General features: G+C 44.6%; 2 protein-coding genes across 2 annotated transcripts; both read left to right on the top strand.

The window, feature by feature from the left end:
- Positions 1-1309: 1309 nt before the first annotated feature.
- On the top strand, positions 1310-2931 carry JR316_0007978 (Cystathionine beta-synthase; the record flags this gene model as incomplete). The annotated part of the gene is made up of 9 exons (XM_047893698.1): positions 1310-1412; positions 1466-1603; positions 1655-1686; positions 1741-1782; positions 1840-1927; positions 1986-2047; positions 2099-2305; positions 2357-2664; positions 2724-2931. The coding sequence occupies 9 exons, from the start codon at positions 1310-1312 to the stop codon at positions 2929-2931; spliced, it is 1188 nt and encodes a 395-aa protein (XP_047747013.1).
- A 1016-nt stretch (positions 2932-3947) lies between these two features.
- On the top strand, positions 3948-13706 carry JR316_0007977 (Serine/threonine-protein kinase TEL1; the record flags this gene model as incomplete). The annotated part of the gene is made up of 11 exons (XM_047893697.1): positions 3948-5375; positions 5428-6876; positions 6930-7789; positions 7847-10783; positions 10837-11779; positions 11843-12418; positions 12474-12691; positions 12747-13074; positions 13123-13313; positions 13378-13628; positions 13687-13706. 11 exons carry the CDS (start codon positions 3948-3950, stop codon positions 13704-13706), a joined length of 9201 nt encoding a protein of 3066 aa, XP_047747012.1.
- Between the last annotated feature and the right edge of the window lie 2168 nt (positions 13707-15874).

Genomic DNA, 15874 nt, shown 5'->3' with positions numbered 1-15874 from the left:
GCAATAAAACAGGCCAGTCAGAAAATAGAGACACAAGATGAGAGTGGTAAATGATTTCATGGAGAGCATAGCCGCACTCCGGAGTGATGTTGGGTTTATCATCGGGGGAGACACCGGGGGGATCGAAGCAGGCGCGGAGAGAGGCCACAAATAAAGGTGGTTTACGCAGAGATTTTTGATGAGGTGATGGAAGAAGAATATGCAATGTGATAGAAACCTGTCCTGAAGGGCGACTGACAGCGACGAGGATAACTGCGACATGATTTCTGACCTCTGCAATTTGGGGTACGAATTCAAGAGTACGCGGACGTCTGTATATTCAAGTTGACGTCAGCGACAACTAAATTAAAGCGCAGGGTATAAATTCAGTACCTGTGTCCATCAGAGTTGTGATTCAATCATATCCCAAGAACAGTGCACTGTTTCCCTTGTCAGCGATGTGCAAGTCTAAAGTTAGAATCGCGAGCGCGATCAGCGTTTTTGGAGTGATGGGCGTGGTTATCTCGGTCAAGATAACATGGCCATGGGACACTGTAATCAAGGCACAGTTCTGAAGAATATGGTTTGCCAGACCAAGTCACCAGATAGATGAACACAGGCAAGTTTGTTTTAAGGGTGCACGTTCTTCGGGCCTCCGCACTAGCCTAGGTAGCTAGCATCGAGTTCTGGACCTCCAAGCATCCATGTCAGCGATGACTGTAGGTAAGTCTACCAGTCCGGGTTTCTGCTGGTGATAGTACTCTGCCGAGTGTTCTGAATTCAAACAAGACTCCAGGAAGAATGTAACCATCCATGGATGAGTATCATACGAGTACTGGATGACACCATTGCATGGGTAATACATGTGCTCAGGACAAGCTCAGGACAAGCTCATGCTGCCACACCGAGCGTTTCGCAGCGGCCAATGGCCAAGCCAAGAAATCAGGTTTGAATAATTTTAACGCGGTATTGCACCAGAGGGTTCTCCCTGGATTATCTGGCTTCAATTTTTGCATGTGCACGCGGAGGAGAGAATGAATTCTGATAAAAAGGAAAAACGAAGTCAAGTCTTGAGAAATTTTGGGTCTGCTCTGCGTTCAACTATGTGGAGAGGTGGTAAGAGGCGCACATGGCGTGACATAGATGTCTGAGATCCGCCCGTTGTTCCGTCAGCGGCACGGAAGCGCCCAGCGGCTGAGGCCGAGCATCTCAATACGTTTAGCCACCCTCGCATGCTATTACTCTGATCTCTTACTGTTTAACCACCACCACCACCACCACTTCCTTCTCCTTCGTCTCTTTCGAACAATTTTTTTTTTCGTTGCTTGAGATGCCTTCCCAAATCTTGGATAACGCGCTTGGTGGTGTTGGACACACACCGTTGATTCGCCTTGACAAAATTGCGAAAGCGAACGACTTGAAGTGCAATCTTTGTAAGCCAAAGTCTGCATATCGTCTTATTAAATTTATTGACAATCCTCTCTAGTGGGTAAAGTGGAGTTTATGTCTGCCGGCGGATCGGTGAAGGATAGAATCGCAAAGGCCATGGTAGAGGCGGCTGAGCGGGATGGAAAGCTAATCGCGGGCAAAAGCGTCGTTATCGAGCCCACCTCTGGCAATACTGGTACGTTTGAAAATTGAAAATTTGTTTATCTTTTACTTACTTTTTTTTCAGGCATTGGATTGGCCATGGCGTGTGCCATCAAGGTAAAGCGACCACTGAAACGGTTCTGATTACATGTACTGAATACTATAGATAAGGGTTATTCAGTCATCATAACCCTCCCTAACAAGATGTCTTTGGTGCGTTTTTCTGCGGATCACAATGTTTTTTTTCTCACTTCACTTTCGTTCACATAGGAAAAAGAAGCTCTTCTTCGAGCTCTGGGTGCCGAAGTCATTCGTACTCCAACGGAGGCAGCTTGGGATTCTCCAGAAAGTCATATAGGTAGAGCCCCTACTCGTCTCCCCGGTAGTCTCGTGGCTGAATTCCTTAACGATCGCAGGTGTTGCCAACCGCCTTCAGCGTGAAATCCCTTACGGAATTATTTTGGATCAATACCGCAACGTACGTCCTTCTGTTTATCTTTAGGGTCTGTGTGATTAATAATATCACTAGCTGAATAACCCACTTGCGCATGAGCTGACCACTGGCCCTGAAATCATTGAGGCAGTCGTCTCGACACCATCTACCTCGTCGAGGCCTTCGACTGAGAAGGTCGATGTAATGGTCGCTGGTGCTGGTACCGGAGGAACTGTCACTGGAATTGCCCGTGCCATTAAGAAGACGCATAACGCGGAGTGCACAGTTGTTGCTATTGATCCTGTATGCCAAAAAAAGTTTCTCATCATCTACTTTTACTTATAATGTCGACAGAAAGGCAGCATCTTGGCTCAGCCTGAAAATCTGAATACAGCCAACAACGGCGAAGCATATATCGTTGAAGGAATTGGTTACGACTTCGTCCCTGATGTTCTTGATCGTTCGGAAGTGGATACATGGATCAAAACTGCGGACGAAGAGTCATTCTCTGCCGTTCAGGCACTTATGCGATCTGAGGGTCTTCTTGTCGGTGGAAGCAGTGGCAGTGCTCTCGCTGGCGCTCTCAAGTTTTTGAAGAGCGATGCCGGCAAAGACATTGCTAATACACCTGGAAAGAACGTCGTTGTTCTTCTTCCTGACGGGTGAGTCTCTCAGCGCAGTCATGTTTACCACTTTTTGTTCTTATTTTCCTTTTCATCAGTATCCGAAACTACATGAGCAAACCATGGTTTTTGAAGATTGCCATGGAGTCTGAGCCTTCCCCCCTTGCCCACACCATCTCCAAGATCCTTCAAACCAAGGAGAATTCCAATGGCGATGTCCCGATCGCTGCTGTCCATGAGAATGTATCTCCTTCAAATCGTATGGAAAGTGTTGCTGGTGCCCAAACCTTCACAGCCTCCCATTAAATATATTTATTAACACATTGGTATCTATGGACCTTTGCAATTTTTAGTATAAACGTAGAATATTTCTTTGGTCAAACCTAGCCTATTTCTCTTTCGCTTTTTCCACTTCAAGCATGTATTCAGTAGTCACATTTATACAGTAGCTAGAATTGTCAACACAATGCACATCCAAATGTGATTTCTCCACATCGCCCCAGATTCAGACCACGTAGAGCAAAAATCAAACTCTTTAAAATTTTACCTTTGTAATAGGATACCCTGAAAGGTGATGCGCTGATCATTTACTATGTATATGGATGGTATAGAAAACGATTATATTTGAGATAGGTACCAAAACATAACGCTACAACAAGAAAGCAACAGAAAAGGGTGGATATATAGGGTAGATATAACGGCTGAGCACTTCAATGGAGAAGACGCCCGTAGTCATATACTAGCCATCCGACTGTTGATTAGACAGTCGCAGTTCGTCGTTATAGGCACTTCACCAGAACCGATAGCAGCATGGATGCATATAAGCACTGCTCGGGCAGAAATAGGCCATGAAGAATAAGATGGAACAGAAATGAATCACACAAGAGACGAGAGTGAAAAAAAAAGCCAAAACAAAATGAATTCGTTGTAGGAAAAGGGAGACAAAGTGGTTAATACCAAGAAAGTAAAATTTTGGCGCTTATATACGTGTTTCTGGCGTAGCCAAACAAGGCCAAATAACGCGTGTCGGCTGCGAGATGCCGGGGTCACTGATCTACAAACTATGATTCATTCTACTTCACCGTTTGTTGTAAATCAATCTCTTTCACCCTTTCACTTCACACATTGTGTTTTTTCGCCTTCAAGATTGCGACTGTGATTTACTGTAATTGACGATAACTGAGTCTCGTTATACCCGTTATTCATTGACGCATATTTTTTGTGAGTTAGCGAAACGCTTCAGGCTCATTGCTTCAGAATATCTCGTCGGACTAATCCATGATAGCATAACCTTTGATCGTTGATGATATCCATCTCAATTTATGAGCAACCTCACCGCACTAAAGTCTATTATCGAAAATCTGAAGAGCGACAAAGTTAAGCAGCGTCAAGATGCATTAGTTGCTCTGCGAGAGGCTTTCTCCCAGGACAGAGTGTTAGCAAGCCTCCAGTATAATGAAGAAGGGAATCGTCTACCTAAGCATTGGCTTGCCATCTTTCAGGCCTTGTTCAGCACCGTTCAGATAGAGAAGAAAGCCTCCACACAAAGGACAAAATCCGGACCCTCGACTGCTGCCTCTCTTCGAAGGCTCTCTGAAGCAGCCAGTACAGTTCGATGGCTGATCGAACGTACTGTGCAATTCATGACCAAAACAATTGCCAGGGTCGTGTTTAGCCATCTTATATCGATGCTGCCTTCTAGGCCGACAGCCGACGCCGAATTGTTTACACCAGTAGCCTTGGATTATGCTAAGGCTTTGAAATGTCTTGTCTCGTATACACCGCACCTTGAACACCTGGACGACGATATGTGGATTAGTATTGTGCAAATGAGCTTCAATGTCATTTTGGATGAACCCATACAATCGCGATTTGCTGGAAAATATGTGGGAGCGGAGGACGAGGACGAGGCGCGCCAGGTCGATTCAGACATGTACGAGGATGACAGCGAAGAAATGGATGAGGACATGGATGGTACTGACTCCGACAATCTTTCATCTTTGGCGACCGCCAATGATAAGAAACGTCGCCGAACCCCTGCTGCTACTCCTTCGACCAGTAAAAAGCGTCCTCGAACACATAGCCCCCCAACACCCATCCAGTCCCCCCGAAATGCACCTGGCATTTATAGGACACCTGTATCTCTTGAACAAGTGGAGTTCGCGTCTCTCCTATCTATCATGATTGGATCGCCCATTGCGCCTATTCTGAGGTTTTCAAATCTTCCATCGGCAATCCTTCAGCGGCTCGAACAGTTCTTGCAACGTTATCCATCAGACTCATCCCTTCTTCATGATTTCCTCTCGATATTATCCTCCACGCTTTCTCATATTTCTCTTAACAAGAAATTCGAAGTGGCTAAATTCTCTCGGTCTGCTTGGAGTGCCCTAGTAGGGTTATGGGGAACCAAAGACAAAAGCATAAAAGCTGGGATCATAGATATTCTCCGGCAACTTTTGCCATTTACGATGTGTCCTGTTGAAATTAAACGGTCAAAACTCCCTCAATTTGATTGTGCAAAAGAATTTGGGAGGTTGAAGGACCTACTAGCTGGCGAAACTGAAAACCGGTGGGGGATTGCTGGTCTCTCACTTGACGCTCTAAGGCTACAGAACATTGGTTTTGATGAGGAAGATAAACAATCCAACGAAATATTCGTGGCGAAAACCTTTCGAGCGGGTTGGAACTTCGACGCTGATCAAGCTTTATCGTGGGCCGTACTTGAATTATATGCCAATTGTGTGGGACAGGTAAGAGCTTAGGGTTATCGTGTTTCAGCCTTATAGGTTAATCTTAAGTCAGTTATACCAATTTTCAGAATCAATGGACTCTACCTACGGTACCGGCCTTTCACGTACAGGAATTAAACGCAAGCCGGTTGACCCCGTTCTCTCGATATTGAATTTAATTCACTCAGTAACATTGCCAACCACGCGTTGTTACCACCTACAAACGTTGCTCTTCGTTATAGACCATTATTGGTCTACTCTTCATAGCAAACTGAAGGAACAGATTGTCGACACTCTTTTACAGAATGTTGTCGCTGAGCATGCTGTAGTTCAATCATGGGTGTTTTTAAACTTCACCGCGGTCATTCAAGCGGAGGGTTCGTTGGCACGTCGTCTGATGCCTACGACAATAGACATTATGAAATGGGACTCGATTTGGACCCATGCAGTCCGCAGAGTCAATGTTCCTGCTATATGTCGTGCAGCTTGTCACGCTGGATACACCATTTTGTTTTCACATCCCTACATCTCCAAATCTTCGACTGCCTCCCTTTCTTCTCATCGTATCTTGTCCGAGATCGAAACGTTGACTAAGGATATGGACATTCAAGGTCCTCCTTATCCATTTGACTCGGTATGCAGGTTTTTGTCACAGTGCTTGTTAATTGCAAGCCAGGACTCTCGGCTTTACCGCATGCATCTTGAGGATAAAATTGCAAGTTGGCTTGTCGATGCCTGGGAAATCACGGGAAACAAAATGAAGATGCCTACAAATACAGTTGCAGATATCTTGTTTCTACTTGAAACCATATGTGGCCTCTCAAAACGGAGCGGGTTGGTTGTCCAGCCCTTGATACCTCAGTCTCAAATTACCGACACCATCTTGAAGGAAAATAAGGTCCGAGTCGTTCAAGATTACGTTCTGCATGCCAAACTGCCTCCTTTCGTTCTCAACAACGATCCAGTGCCCAATCTCCTATCTGCAAAATCTTTTAGCACTCACAACAACCATCCTTCTGATAGCTCGCAACTCGCTGTATCTAATGTCAGGGCGCGCAAGATGTCGTCGTTTTTGCTGCACTCTTTGGAAGCCCTGATTGAGAGATGGAATGCCACTAAGGACAGTGGCATTCATCCGACAATCGAAACAACGCGTCAGTCGATAGACATTGCCATCATTGGCATCATTTTTGAAACTCTTCTATCACTAAACGGTACACCATCCAACAGACAAGTTGTTCAGAGTTCAGCCAAACTTTTATCCGCTCTTGTTGTCCTTATAAATGATACACGGTGGTCCATAACAGAAAGGCTCCTATTAGCTCATTCTCTGGAAATTTTAACTGGCAATGATCATACAATTCAGGTGGATGACTTCCATGGTCCTCTTGGTGTACCTGGCGGTCATTCAGGGATCAAGGCGCAGGTGCTATTAAAACTACTTCACAGTCATCATAGTGGCCCAGCGGAAGATACGAGAGAATCTCATCACGTTCTCCGTATGATTTGGCAAAACGTCGATGTAGGTTATTCCACCATGTACCATCTCATGATGGTTACTAATAGCTCTTTTAGCTACAGGATGCACTTGACTTGGCAACTTCAACTCTCCGAGCAACAATGTCAGAGCTCCTGTTAGGAAAATCTGTTAGTTCAAATGGTTTTGGTAAAGATCAAGAGGACCATGACGGATTTGGGTCAATCCGAACCGCTCATCAAAGCTCAACACTCGACGGTGGAGAAAGTAGTGATAGGCCCATTGAACATATTTTCCGAATATGTATTGGTGTTCTTTCTTACGGCCCCTTTCTCCAGTCACTATCTGCGGAGGCAAACCAAGACAAAGACTTGGCTCGTAGTATCCTTGAAGGTGCAAACACCCGCCCAGAAAGATTTGTTGTTATTTGTCCTATCTACCTCAACGCACTTCGACAGGGCATATTGCATCTATCTACCAAACAGCTCTCTGACTTTTTTGACGTCTTTGGAAATTTGCTTCGACGATACCCCTTTTCCCGGAATGAACGCTTTCATCGATTGGTAATATACCTCCTAATGTCGAGTATTGGGAAGTGGGAAGGTAAGGACCCAATGAATCAAAAAGTTCGAAGTCAATTTCGCGATCTAAGCTCTTGGCTTTGTCGAACATTCGTCGTGGACGAGAATAAGAAGGTCCCTCTTGGATTCCGATCATGGATATTACGAGATGCATTTGCACAATTTCTAGATGAATATTTGTTGGTAGACTCGGATGAGAAATTTTGGCCGGGGCAAAATGCTCAGGAATTTCCGACCTCCATGTTGCTTGCCATGAACACCGACCATGACACGAGAGTTCGTTTTCGCGTGGCTACAATTATGTCTAACCTTTCTTCAGAAAGAGGTACAGACACATATGGCCGTATTGCCGATTCTCTTCCCATAGACCTTGATGCGTAAGTGGCTTTATTTTCTCTATTTAATTTCTGATTTCTAAATGAAATCTTTTTTAGGTTTGAACACATTTTGACGAGGTTGTTGGCTCTAGGAAATATCATGATCGTTAATTCGGCACTTCGTGGGGGATCCTATTGGCACTTACTAGAAGCCTCTCTTTATCACGAGGCTTACTCCACACATATAGAATCCATCCTCATGGGTGTTTCTACCAGACTAGGCATTTCCCCATTTTCAGCGCTTTTTGAAGCATATATGACACAAATCGTACATTGTGTCAACGCCACTGATAAAGATTTTATGCATTTTCCGCCCCAGATATTGGGTTATCACGACAGAAAGCAGTTTTCGGAAGCTACATTTCGGGTCTTGGCGCCAACCCATATTTTACACGATAGGATCGAAGAATTTGGAAGGCATTGCAAAATGGTCCAGAAACCATTGTCTAAAGGCGTAGAAGATTGCTTTGGAGAAATCGTAGGCTTTTGGATATTAGAATCCCTCGGCAACATTCCACAACATCTGGACCCATTGGCAGAGCTGGATGCTTTCATTCAAGGAAAGCTTTCTGATACTTCTAATTTCAAGTCTTTATGTGAAGAGAACATGGATGGTATCGTGATTCAACTATTTCGGTCTTTGGGTGATCAAGATTGTTCAGACAACGGTCCAATGGCCTCGGCGTTGCAACAACATGACGATGGCAATCGATCCATGCGCACTTTTGTACGTGCCAATATCTTCCGCCGATTTGATACCTTTTCGACGCATCCACCGAATCGCCCAATGTATCATACACAAACTGTGCTCGATGGATTGGCGTTGTTGAAGAAAACCTATCCCAGTGCCTTCAGTGTAGCGACTACGTATCACGTTATCCAAGGCTTAATGAACGAAATTCATCGGACTCCTCTAGTCAACGAACAACTTCGTCTAGTCAATGCACTGACTCTGTGGTTGGCCATCCAGCACCAGGATATGCAAGACGTAATCATTCACCAGGTCATACTTCAAGGAGCAACACTCCTTATATCTCAATGGGATTTGGCACGATCCGCTCAGTCTCTTCTTGATTTAGTATTCCGACATTACAAAAATGTAAATGTTAAAGATGCCCGCTTTTCAAACGCTTTCATACGCATATGCTCCATTGCCCATGATTATGTTACAAACGCCCACGACACTGCTATCTCGAAGCTAGGGCAAGATCTACAGTCATGGGTTGACGAACAAGCACTTGAAATGAGTAAGGCATCCACTACAGATAACGCTATCATGCGAGCCCTACCTGCTTGGCCCAGACTGCCCTCATCGGAGCTTCTTCCACTCTTCGATCAAACATCACTTCAGAGCTTAATATCCGTTCTCGAAGATCACCAAATTACTTCAAACAAATTTCGCATAGTGCGGCGTTTCAAAGAACAAACAGAACGATATGGTTACGATAATGACGACGAGTTTGCCAATACTTACTTTTGGCGTTTCAAAGATTGTATGCCTCTCCCTGAAATGCTGCAAGAGCAAGACCTTGAGTCCTTCGCGGATCTTATTTTTTTACATCATGGACACATTCAAAGCTTTGACGTTGAATTACATAACCTGAACAAAGCTCGCACCCGTCATGTCCGCAATTTGAAGTCAAAACCGACTCCTAACGAAAGCAAAATCGACCCGGCCCGCGATGCTATAACACTGGCGCTTCTCATAATGCTGGAAGACGAGAAACCAGTGAATGTGTATAATGCATATAGCACTTTACGGTTCATTGCAGCTGTCTCTTCGACCCCAAGCCAGGAGCTAGGTCTCTCTCATGAAAATAGAACAGCATTGAAATTATTCAAGGTTCATCGGCGGTCACCCTTGACTCTTCAAGTTGTCCCTATGGCTGATCTCTTGAAGTCTGATGCATATATTGAGGCCGCCACCAACTTTCCTCGATGGATTTCACTGATGACGATATTGTTAAGCAACAACCTGTCCAAGATCAATCTATTCTATGGTCAGCTGTCATCCATTCTTACATCAGACACCAACTTCGCCGAAGAAGTGTTTCCCATTCTTGTATTTACACTACTTCACAGCGATAGAGACGGGGTCCAATCTTTCAAGAAAATTTTATCTGAATATTTTTCGCTAATTCTCCTATCCGGATCCACAGATAATGCTTGCCTGCGAGCAATTGTTGACGTTGTTTTGCACTTGCGCTATTTTCTACCATACCCAACAGATCGTCTGTCATATAATCATTGGTTGGAGATCGATTTTACTCTTCTCGCCAAAAGCGCTATCTCGTGTGGTGCATATACCACTGCTCTTTTGTTCGTGGAACTTGCGGCAGAGGAAGGCGCCAAAACTTTGCAAGAAAACAACATTGTCGAGAATGTGTTGTACGACATTTATGCACATATTGATGAACCGGATGGATTTTACGGGATCAAAACTCAAGATCTGCACCAGTTTTTAATCAGGCGATTCCATCATGAACATCAATGGGATAAAGCATTTCGATTTCATGGAGCAACTCTGGAAGCGGGCATTAATGCAAATCTTGGACAACAAGGGCTCATCGACTCCTTCCATTCCTTCGGCTTTGATCATCTCGCTGTTGATACTCTGCAAAAAATTACGGACGACTTCTCATCTGATAGCAAGCTTTCAGCAATCAATTTCGAGCTTGGGTGGAGAACCGAGAATTGGGATCTACCAGATCAATCCCATGCTCCGCGGTCGCCCCTTTACCGTGCCTTGAGGGCTATTCACAGGGAACGCGATCCAATTGCAGTGGAGGACATAATTAAAGCTTCTTTGCGTCAAGAAGTTGGACGATTACGTTCTTTAGGTTCAGAAAATTTAACCGAAATCCGCGCTGTCTCTAGGGATCTCATGTCTTTAAGTCAAATCAAGGAATGGTGGAAGACAATCGGACAAGAATTGAGGCCCGATGATGTTCCTAAAGAATGGCACAATTTAGCTGATATGGATACACGATTTGAGTATGTGAGCACAACTTCACTTCGAATTCCAATCTGATTTCGCTTTCCTTTAGATTCGCTGATTTGGAACAGATCATGGCAACGCGCATCTCACTGGTACGCTCAGTGCGAAAGAAAGAGGAACGACGGCAAATAGGAACTCTGATATCACCATCTGTGCGCAGTCTAAGGGATGTCGAGAAGCGTTGCCTCATTCGCCTATCCGAAGCTGCCAGATCCTCCGGAAAAATTCAAATCGCTCTCAATTCCATTGTTAAAGCTCAAAAACTTGATTCAATGCCTACTTCCAACGTTTCTGCGGAGTTTGCTCATGTGTTGTGGGTTCACAAAGAAGAGAAGATGGCTGTCCAATATCTGAAAAATGTAGTAGAAGTCACGACCGCTGGGGACACGTCCTGGGATCTTGAGCAAAAGGCGCTCTGGCTCTCCAGTCTGGGCACCTGGACCTCAGAAGCTTATTTGGCAAAGCCAACTGAAATCTGGGATCAGTATTTTTTCCCCGCAGTCGACTTACTGGAACAACTTAGGGAACTTCAACAGCCAATAACTGAAGCTTCTCAGGCCACAGTTTATCGTGAATGTGCCATGTTTGCAGAACGTCAATATCATACAACCTTAAAATCACCAGATGCTTTACGATGGAAGGTGTACGTTGATCGTAAAAAGAGGGAGATTGAAGATCGCAGCCAGGAAATGGCAACAATACCCGAGGGCACAGTTCGATACAAAGAGCTGACGAGAGAACAAGCGAATGCGAACAAAATTCTTTCAGAAGATAGTGAGCTTTTCAACAGACACAACACTTTGCGGGAATCGTTCTTGAAGCAAGCGATAGAGATGCACTCACGTTGCCTTGGAGTTTCAAGTGGGTATGACAACGACTCAGCTGTCCGGTTCTGTTCATTATGGTTTGCCAATTTTGATGATTTATCTATTCTGGAGGCAGTTAGGCAAGGCATAGAAAGAATTCCTTCGCACAAGCTTGTTTTCCTAGCTGTACGTTATGTTTCCTGTTTCCTGTTCCTGTAAGCAAATACGGTTGGGCTGACCTTTTTACAGCACCAACTCACGGCTCGAGTAGCCCATTCCTCAGTGACAACCCTACCGCCAGCTCAACAGAACCTCCAAGATTTGGTTTTAAGGATGTGTCGAGAACACCCATTCCATAGCCTTTACCAAGTATATTGCTCGGCTGACCATATCCCCCCGGACTTCAATCGTCGCCAATCCGGACGTGGATCGTCTCAGACTACGCAGAGCACTCAAACTGAACGTGGGGCGGCTGCATCAAACATTCTCAACCGTCTAAGAGACGATCCAATTACTGGACAGCGCGTACGTGACGTTGAGCAAATATGCGACGCAATTGTAGAGTGGGCGGTATTTCCAATTTCTAAGAAGGACGCATACAAGAACAAGGCGTCCTACGATGTCCCCTCTGCAATGAAAATTCTGAGAATTCAGAATATGAAGGTCCCCGTATCAACCGCGCGTATTCCCGTGGACCCTTCAATGAAGTACGACAACTGTGCTTGGCTGAAGTGTTATTCCCGGACCTTTTCGACAGCTGGTGGCGTCAACTTGCCTAAAATCTGCAAGTGCCAAGATATGGAAGGGCGGGCATATAAACAACTGGTCTGTTAGGGTCTTATCGAACCTATGTTGACTGAAATCTCATTTCCCCTCACAGTTTAAAGGAGAAGGGAAGGATGACTTGCGGCAGGATGCTGTTATGGAACAAGTCTTTGACCTGGTCAATAGTCTTTTGAAACAGGACCGAGAGACTCGGCGACGACATTTACAAGTTCGTGACTATAAGGTTATTCCTCTAAATTCCACAGCGGGCCTGCTGGAGTTTGTCGGTAATACTACTACTCTCAGGGATTGGCTGGGGGCAGCACACATCAAGTAATATTTTCTTCTGTATATGTCTACCTCATGCTGACATTGAGCTGGCGCTCAGATATCGACCTCAAGACGAGAAACCACAAATCGTTGCCGATAAAATAAGGAAGTATCAGGCCCTTTATGCACACCGACCCGACAAACAAAGAGATGCCTATGAACACGTCAAGAAGAACTTCAAACCTGTCTTCAGGCATTATTTTACGGAAAATCATAAAAATCCTATTTCATGGTTCAAAATGCGTCTAAGATATACACGGAGTGTTGCTACGACATCCATCGTTGGCCATGTACTTGGTCTTGGTGATCGACACGTCTCTAACATACTCATTGACAATGGTACCGGAGATGTTGTCCATATCGATCTTGGAATCGCTTTCGACCAGGTATGACATTATAATTTTTTTGATGCATTTTTTGATAATATCTTTTAGGGAAGGCGTCTACCGATCCCAGAACGAGTACCCTTCCGAATGACTGCAGACATCATTGATGGAATGGGTATCTCAGGCACATCGGGTGTTTTTCAGAGATGTGCTGAAGAGACTTTGAGAGTTTTGCGAGACGAATCTGGAGTCATCATGACGGTTCTCGAAGTCTTCAAGCATGATCCTCTCCACACTTGGTTAGTTTTTTTTACGTTTCTCAAATTCTAAATACAATTCATCATGCCATCTCTTGTGTCACAGGACTGCGAGCGAGACAAAAGTCATGCAAGCACAATCAGAGGCACCAATTGCTGCGCCAATTGTTCAGGATGCCGCTCGTTTCAACATGGGGATTGGAATTGACATCAACAGTGGCTCTGCTGAGGAGGCTGCTGATCGCGCTTTGAGCTCTGTTGCTCGCAAACTTGACAAATCTTTAAGCGTGGAAAGTACGGTCAACGAACTAGTGGCGGAGGCGACTGACCTTCAGAACTTGGCAACCATTTACCATGGTATGTACTTCTTCATTTTGCGCAACTTTCGCTCATGATAAGTTACTTTCCCTTATAGGTTGGTCACCACATTTGTAATAAGTATGTTATGTCACCATTCTGCACTACTCTCAGGCGAATCTCTATCTGTGAACACTCATCCATGATTCGTTACGAATTAACACGTCACTTCTCATGCCTCTCGCTCTAACCTATGTATACCAATCATAAGTGTATCGCTATAATATTTGCTTTCACATTCGAATGGAGACAATGTATTAGTTGCTTAGTGTATATTAGAAAGAATTGTATAGATATGTACGCATATAATCTACAATGGACCGGACAATGATTGAATCAGTATGACGGATGGACAAAAAAGGATGGAAGAAACAAGTAGAAGTTTGGTTACTCCTTATTTTTGTCTATGGAGCCAAGTTTGAGTTAAATAAATGTTGTTAAGTTATTTACTAATGTTTGTAAATGTGGGCGCGACTGCTACCAGATGTACTAATCAATAAACGCAAAAACCGTTCATAATTTCAATGCATATCGTAATCACCTAAAAGGTTCATCGAGCTCCGAAAATGAAGTAAAATCGAAAGGTACATTGACCCTCTATAAATTATGATGTGATTGAGTGGGCTATAATCGTGCTTTTACATATCTGTATCTTCTCTGGCCAGGACGCAGGCCGGCCAGAAGACTCGTTGTTAATAGAAAGGCGTCGCGCATCGGGCCGGCCTATGTGATTTTGTCGACGACTTCTCCCGCCGGAAATGGAATTGAAGTTAGTGGCATTGTGATGGGCACGAGTGGCTGGAAGCGCGGTTTGGAGGAAGTCGTCACGGAGGTCGTACGAGCGCTGCTTTCGGTGAATGGTGCGGTTAGAAACATTAGATGGGGTATTGTGTGTTAAGGTGGATGAGATTTTGTCGTAGGCGTCGTCGTGTGGGGGAAATGTCGTTTGACGCAATTGAAGGTTATGTTCCCCCTCCATGTGCCCACAATACTTCTCTTTCCAAGGTGTGGGTATAGTGTTGGTATTGGAATTGGAGTTTTTTTGTGACTGTGGCATTAGACACCTAGTCTAACTGTCCAATCGAGCCGATAAAATTCGTTGAGGTGGACAAGTTACGAATCAAGGTTAATGGGCAATGTTGCTTCGGCAGTGTAATATTAGAACAATGAGCAAATGGGTCGTTAATGTAGTCGTAAAATAGTCGTGAACGTTAAGGCCATTTGGAAAATATAACACCCCTGCCTTTATAATGTGGCCTGGGTGAGACACGAATGCAGCCCACTAGTGCGTGACAATAAAAACGTCATATGAAATATTGAACCTGTAAAAGGAGATGATTATGGGCCCTAAGTGACCTGATGTTGCAATATGCTACTATACCATGGAGCATGACTCCACCTTCCACAGTAGGGCTCAGACCAAGCTGTAATCAAACTCCGGAGGTTTGTGGAAGCTAGAACAATAAACACTAACAGAAAGAAAACAGGGGGCAGATTTTAAGCGACCAACTCACAGAGGAATACTTTACCAATGACCAAACAAGGCCAGCCTGATAGTCAGAAGGGAAAACTGACCGATAATCTTTTTAAAAAAGTGACGCCGCACAGTCGCTTTCTTTAAAAGATTTTCACCCGTTGTCGGTACAGTCTGGTGCAACGGATGGTACAAGTACGTGCAAAGTACTGACGTCCTTATTAGTGGACTAGCGCGTAATATACACTACAATTAAGGGGGCGGTTTAGGAGCAAAGTACATATATAGTAGAAAGTGTATATAAATACAGTCGTTAAGGAGTCACTGGACGAAGCGCAAGTGAGAGTCGGTTGAGAGGTTAACAAAATTAGCAAGGCTGTGATTGCGCGAGAAGCCGACATGCGAGACGAGTTGGTCTTCGACTGGAGAAGTGACCAGTTAAGCCACCCCGAGCACAGCACGAGAAACGAGAAAGACGAAGGCAGCGAGCAATGCTCAGGAGCTGGTGCTACAGCTCGTCTGATGGTTTCCTGCCTTAGTTTCTGACGAACGATAATCAAGTTGGACAGAGATCACCTCAAAGGCGGTGCATCATTATTTACGTAATACAGCCTGGTTGGTCCGAAAGGCCGAAAGGGCTAAATGAAATCAAATGATAAAATGATAACACGTGAGCAGCTGCTTCAAATGTAGATATCAGGGGTTAGCAAATTTGCAAAGGTCCTAGCTCAAGTGGCATTAGCTCTGGAGTAGAGCTGATAATAAGTTGACT

The sequence above is a fragment of the Psilocybe cubensis genome, chromosome 7 (assembly GCF_017499595.1).
Source record: "Psilocybe cubensis strain MGC-MH-2018 chromosome 7, whole genome shotgun sequence".
Taxonomy (NCBI): Eukaryota; Fungi; Basidiomycota; class Agaricomycetes; order Agaricales; family Agrocybaceae; genus Psilocybe; species Psilocybe cubensis.
This window is presented reverse-complemented; position numbering and strand designations above follow the sequence as displayed.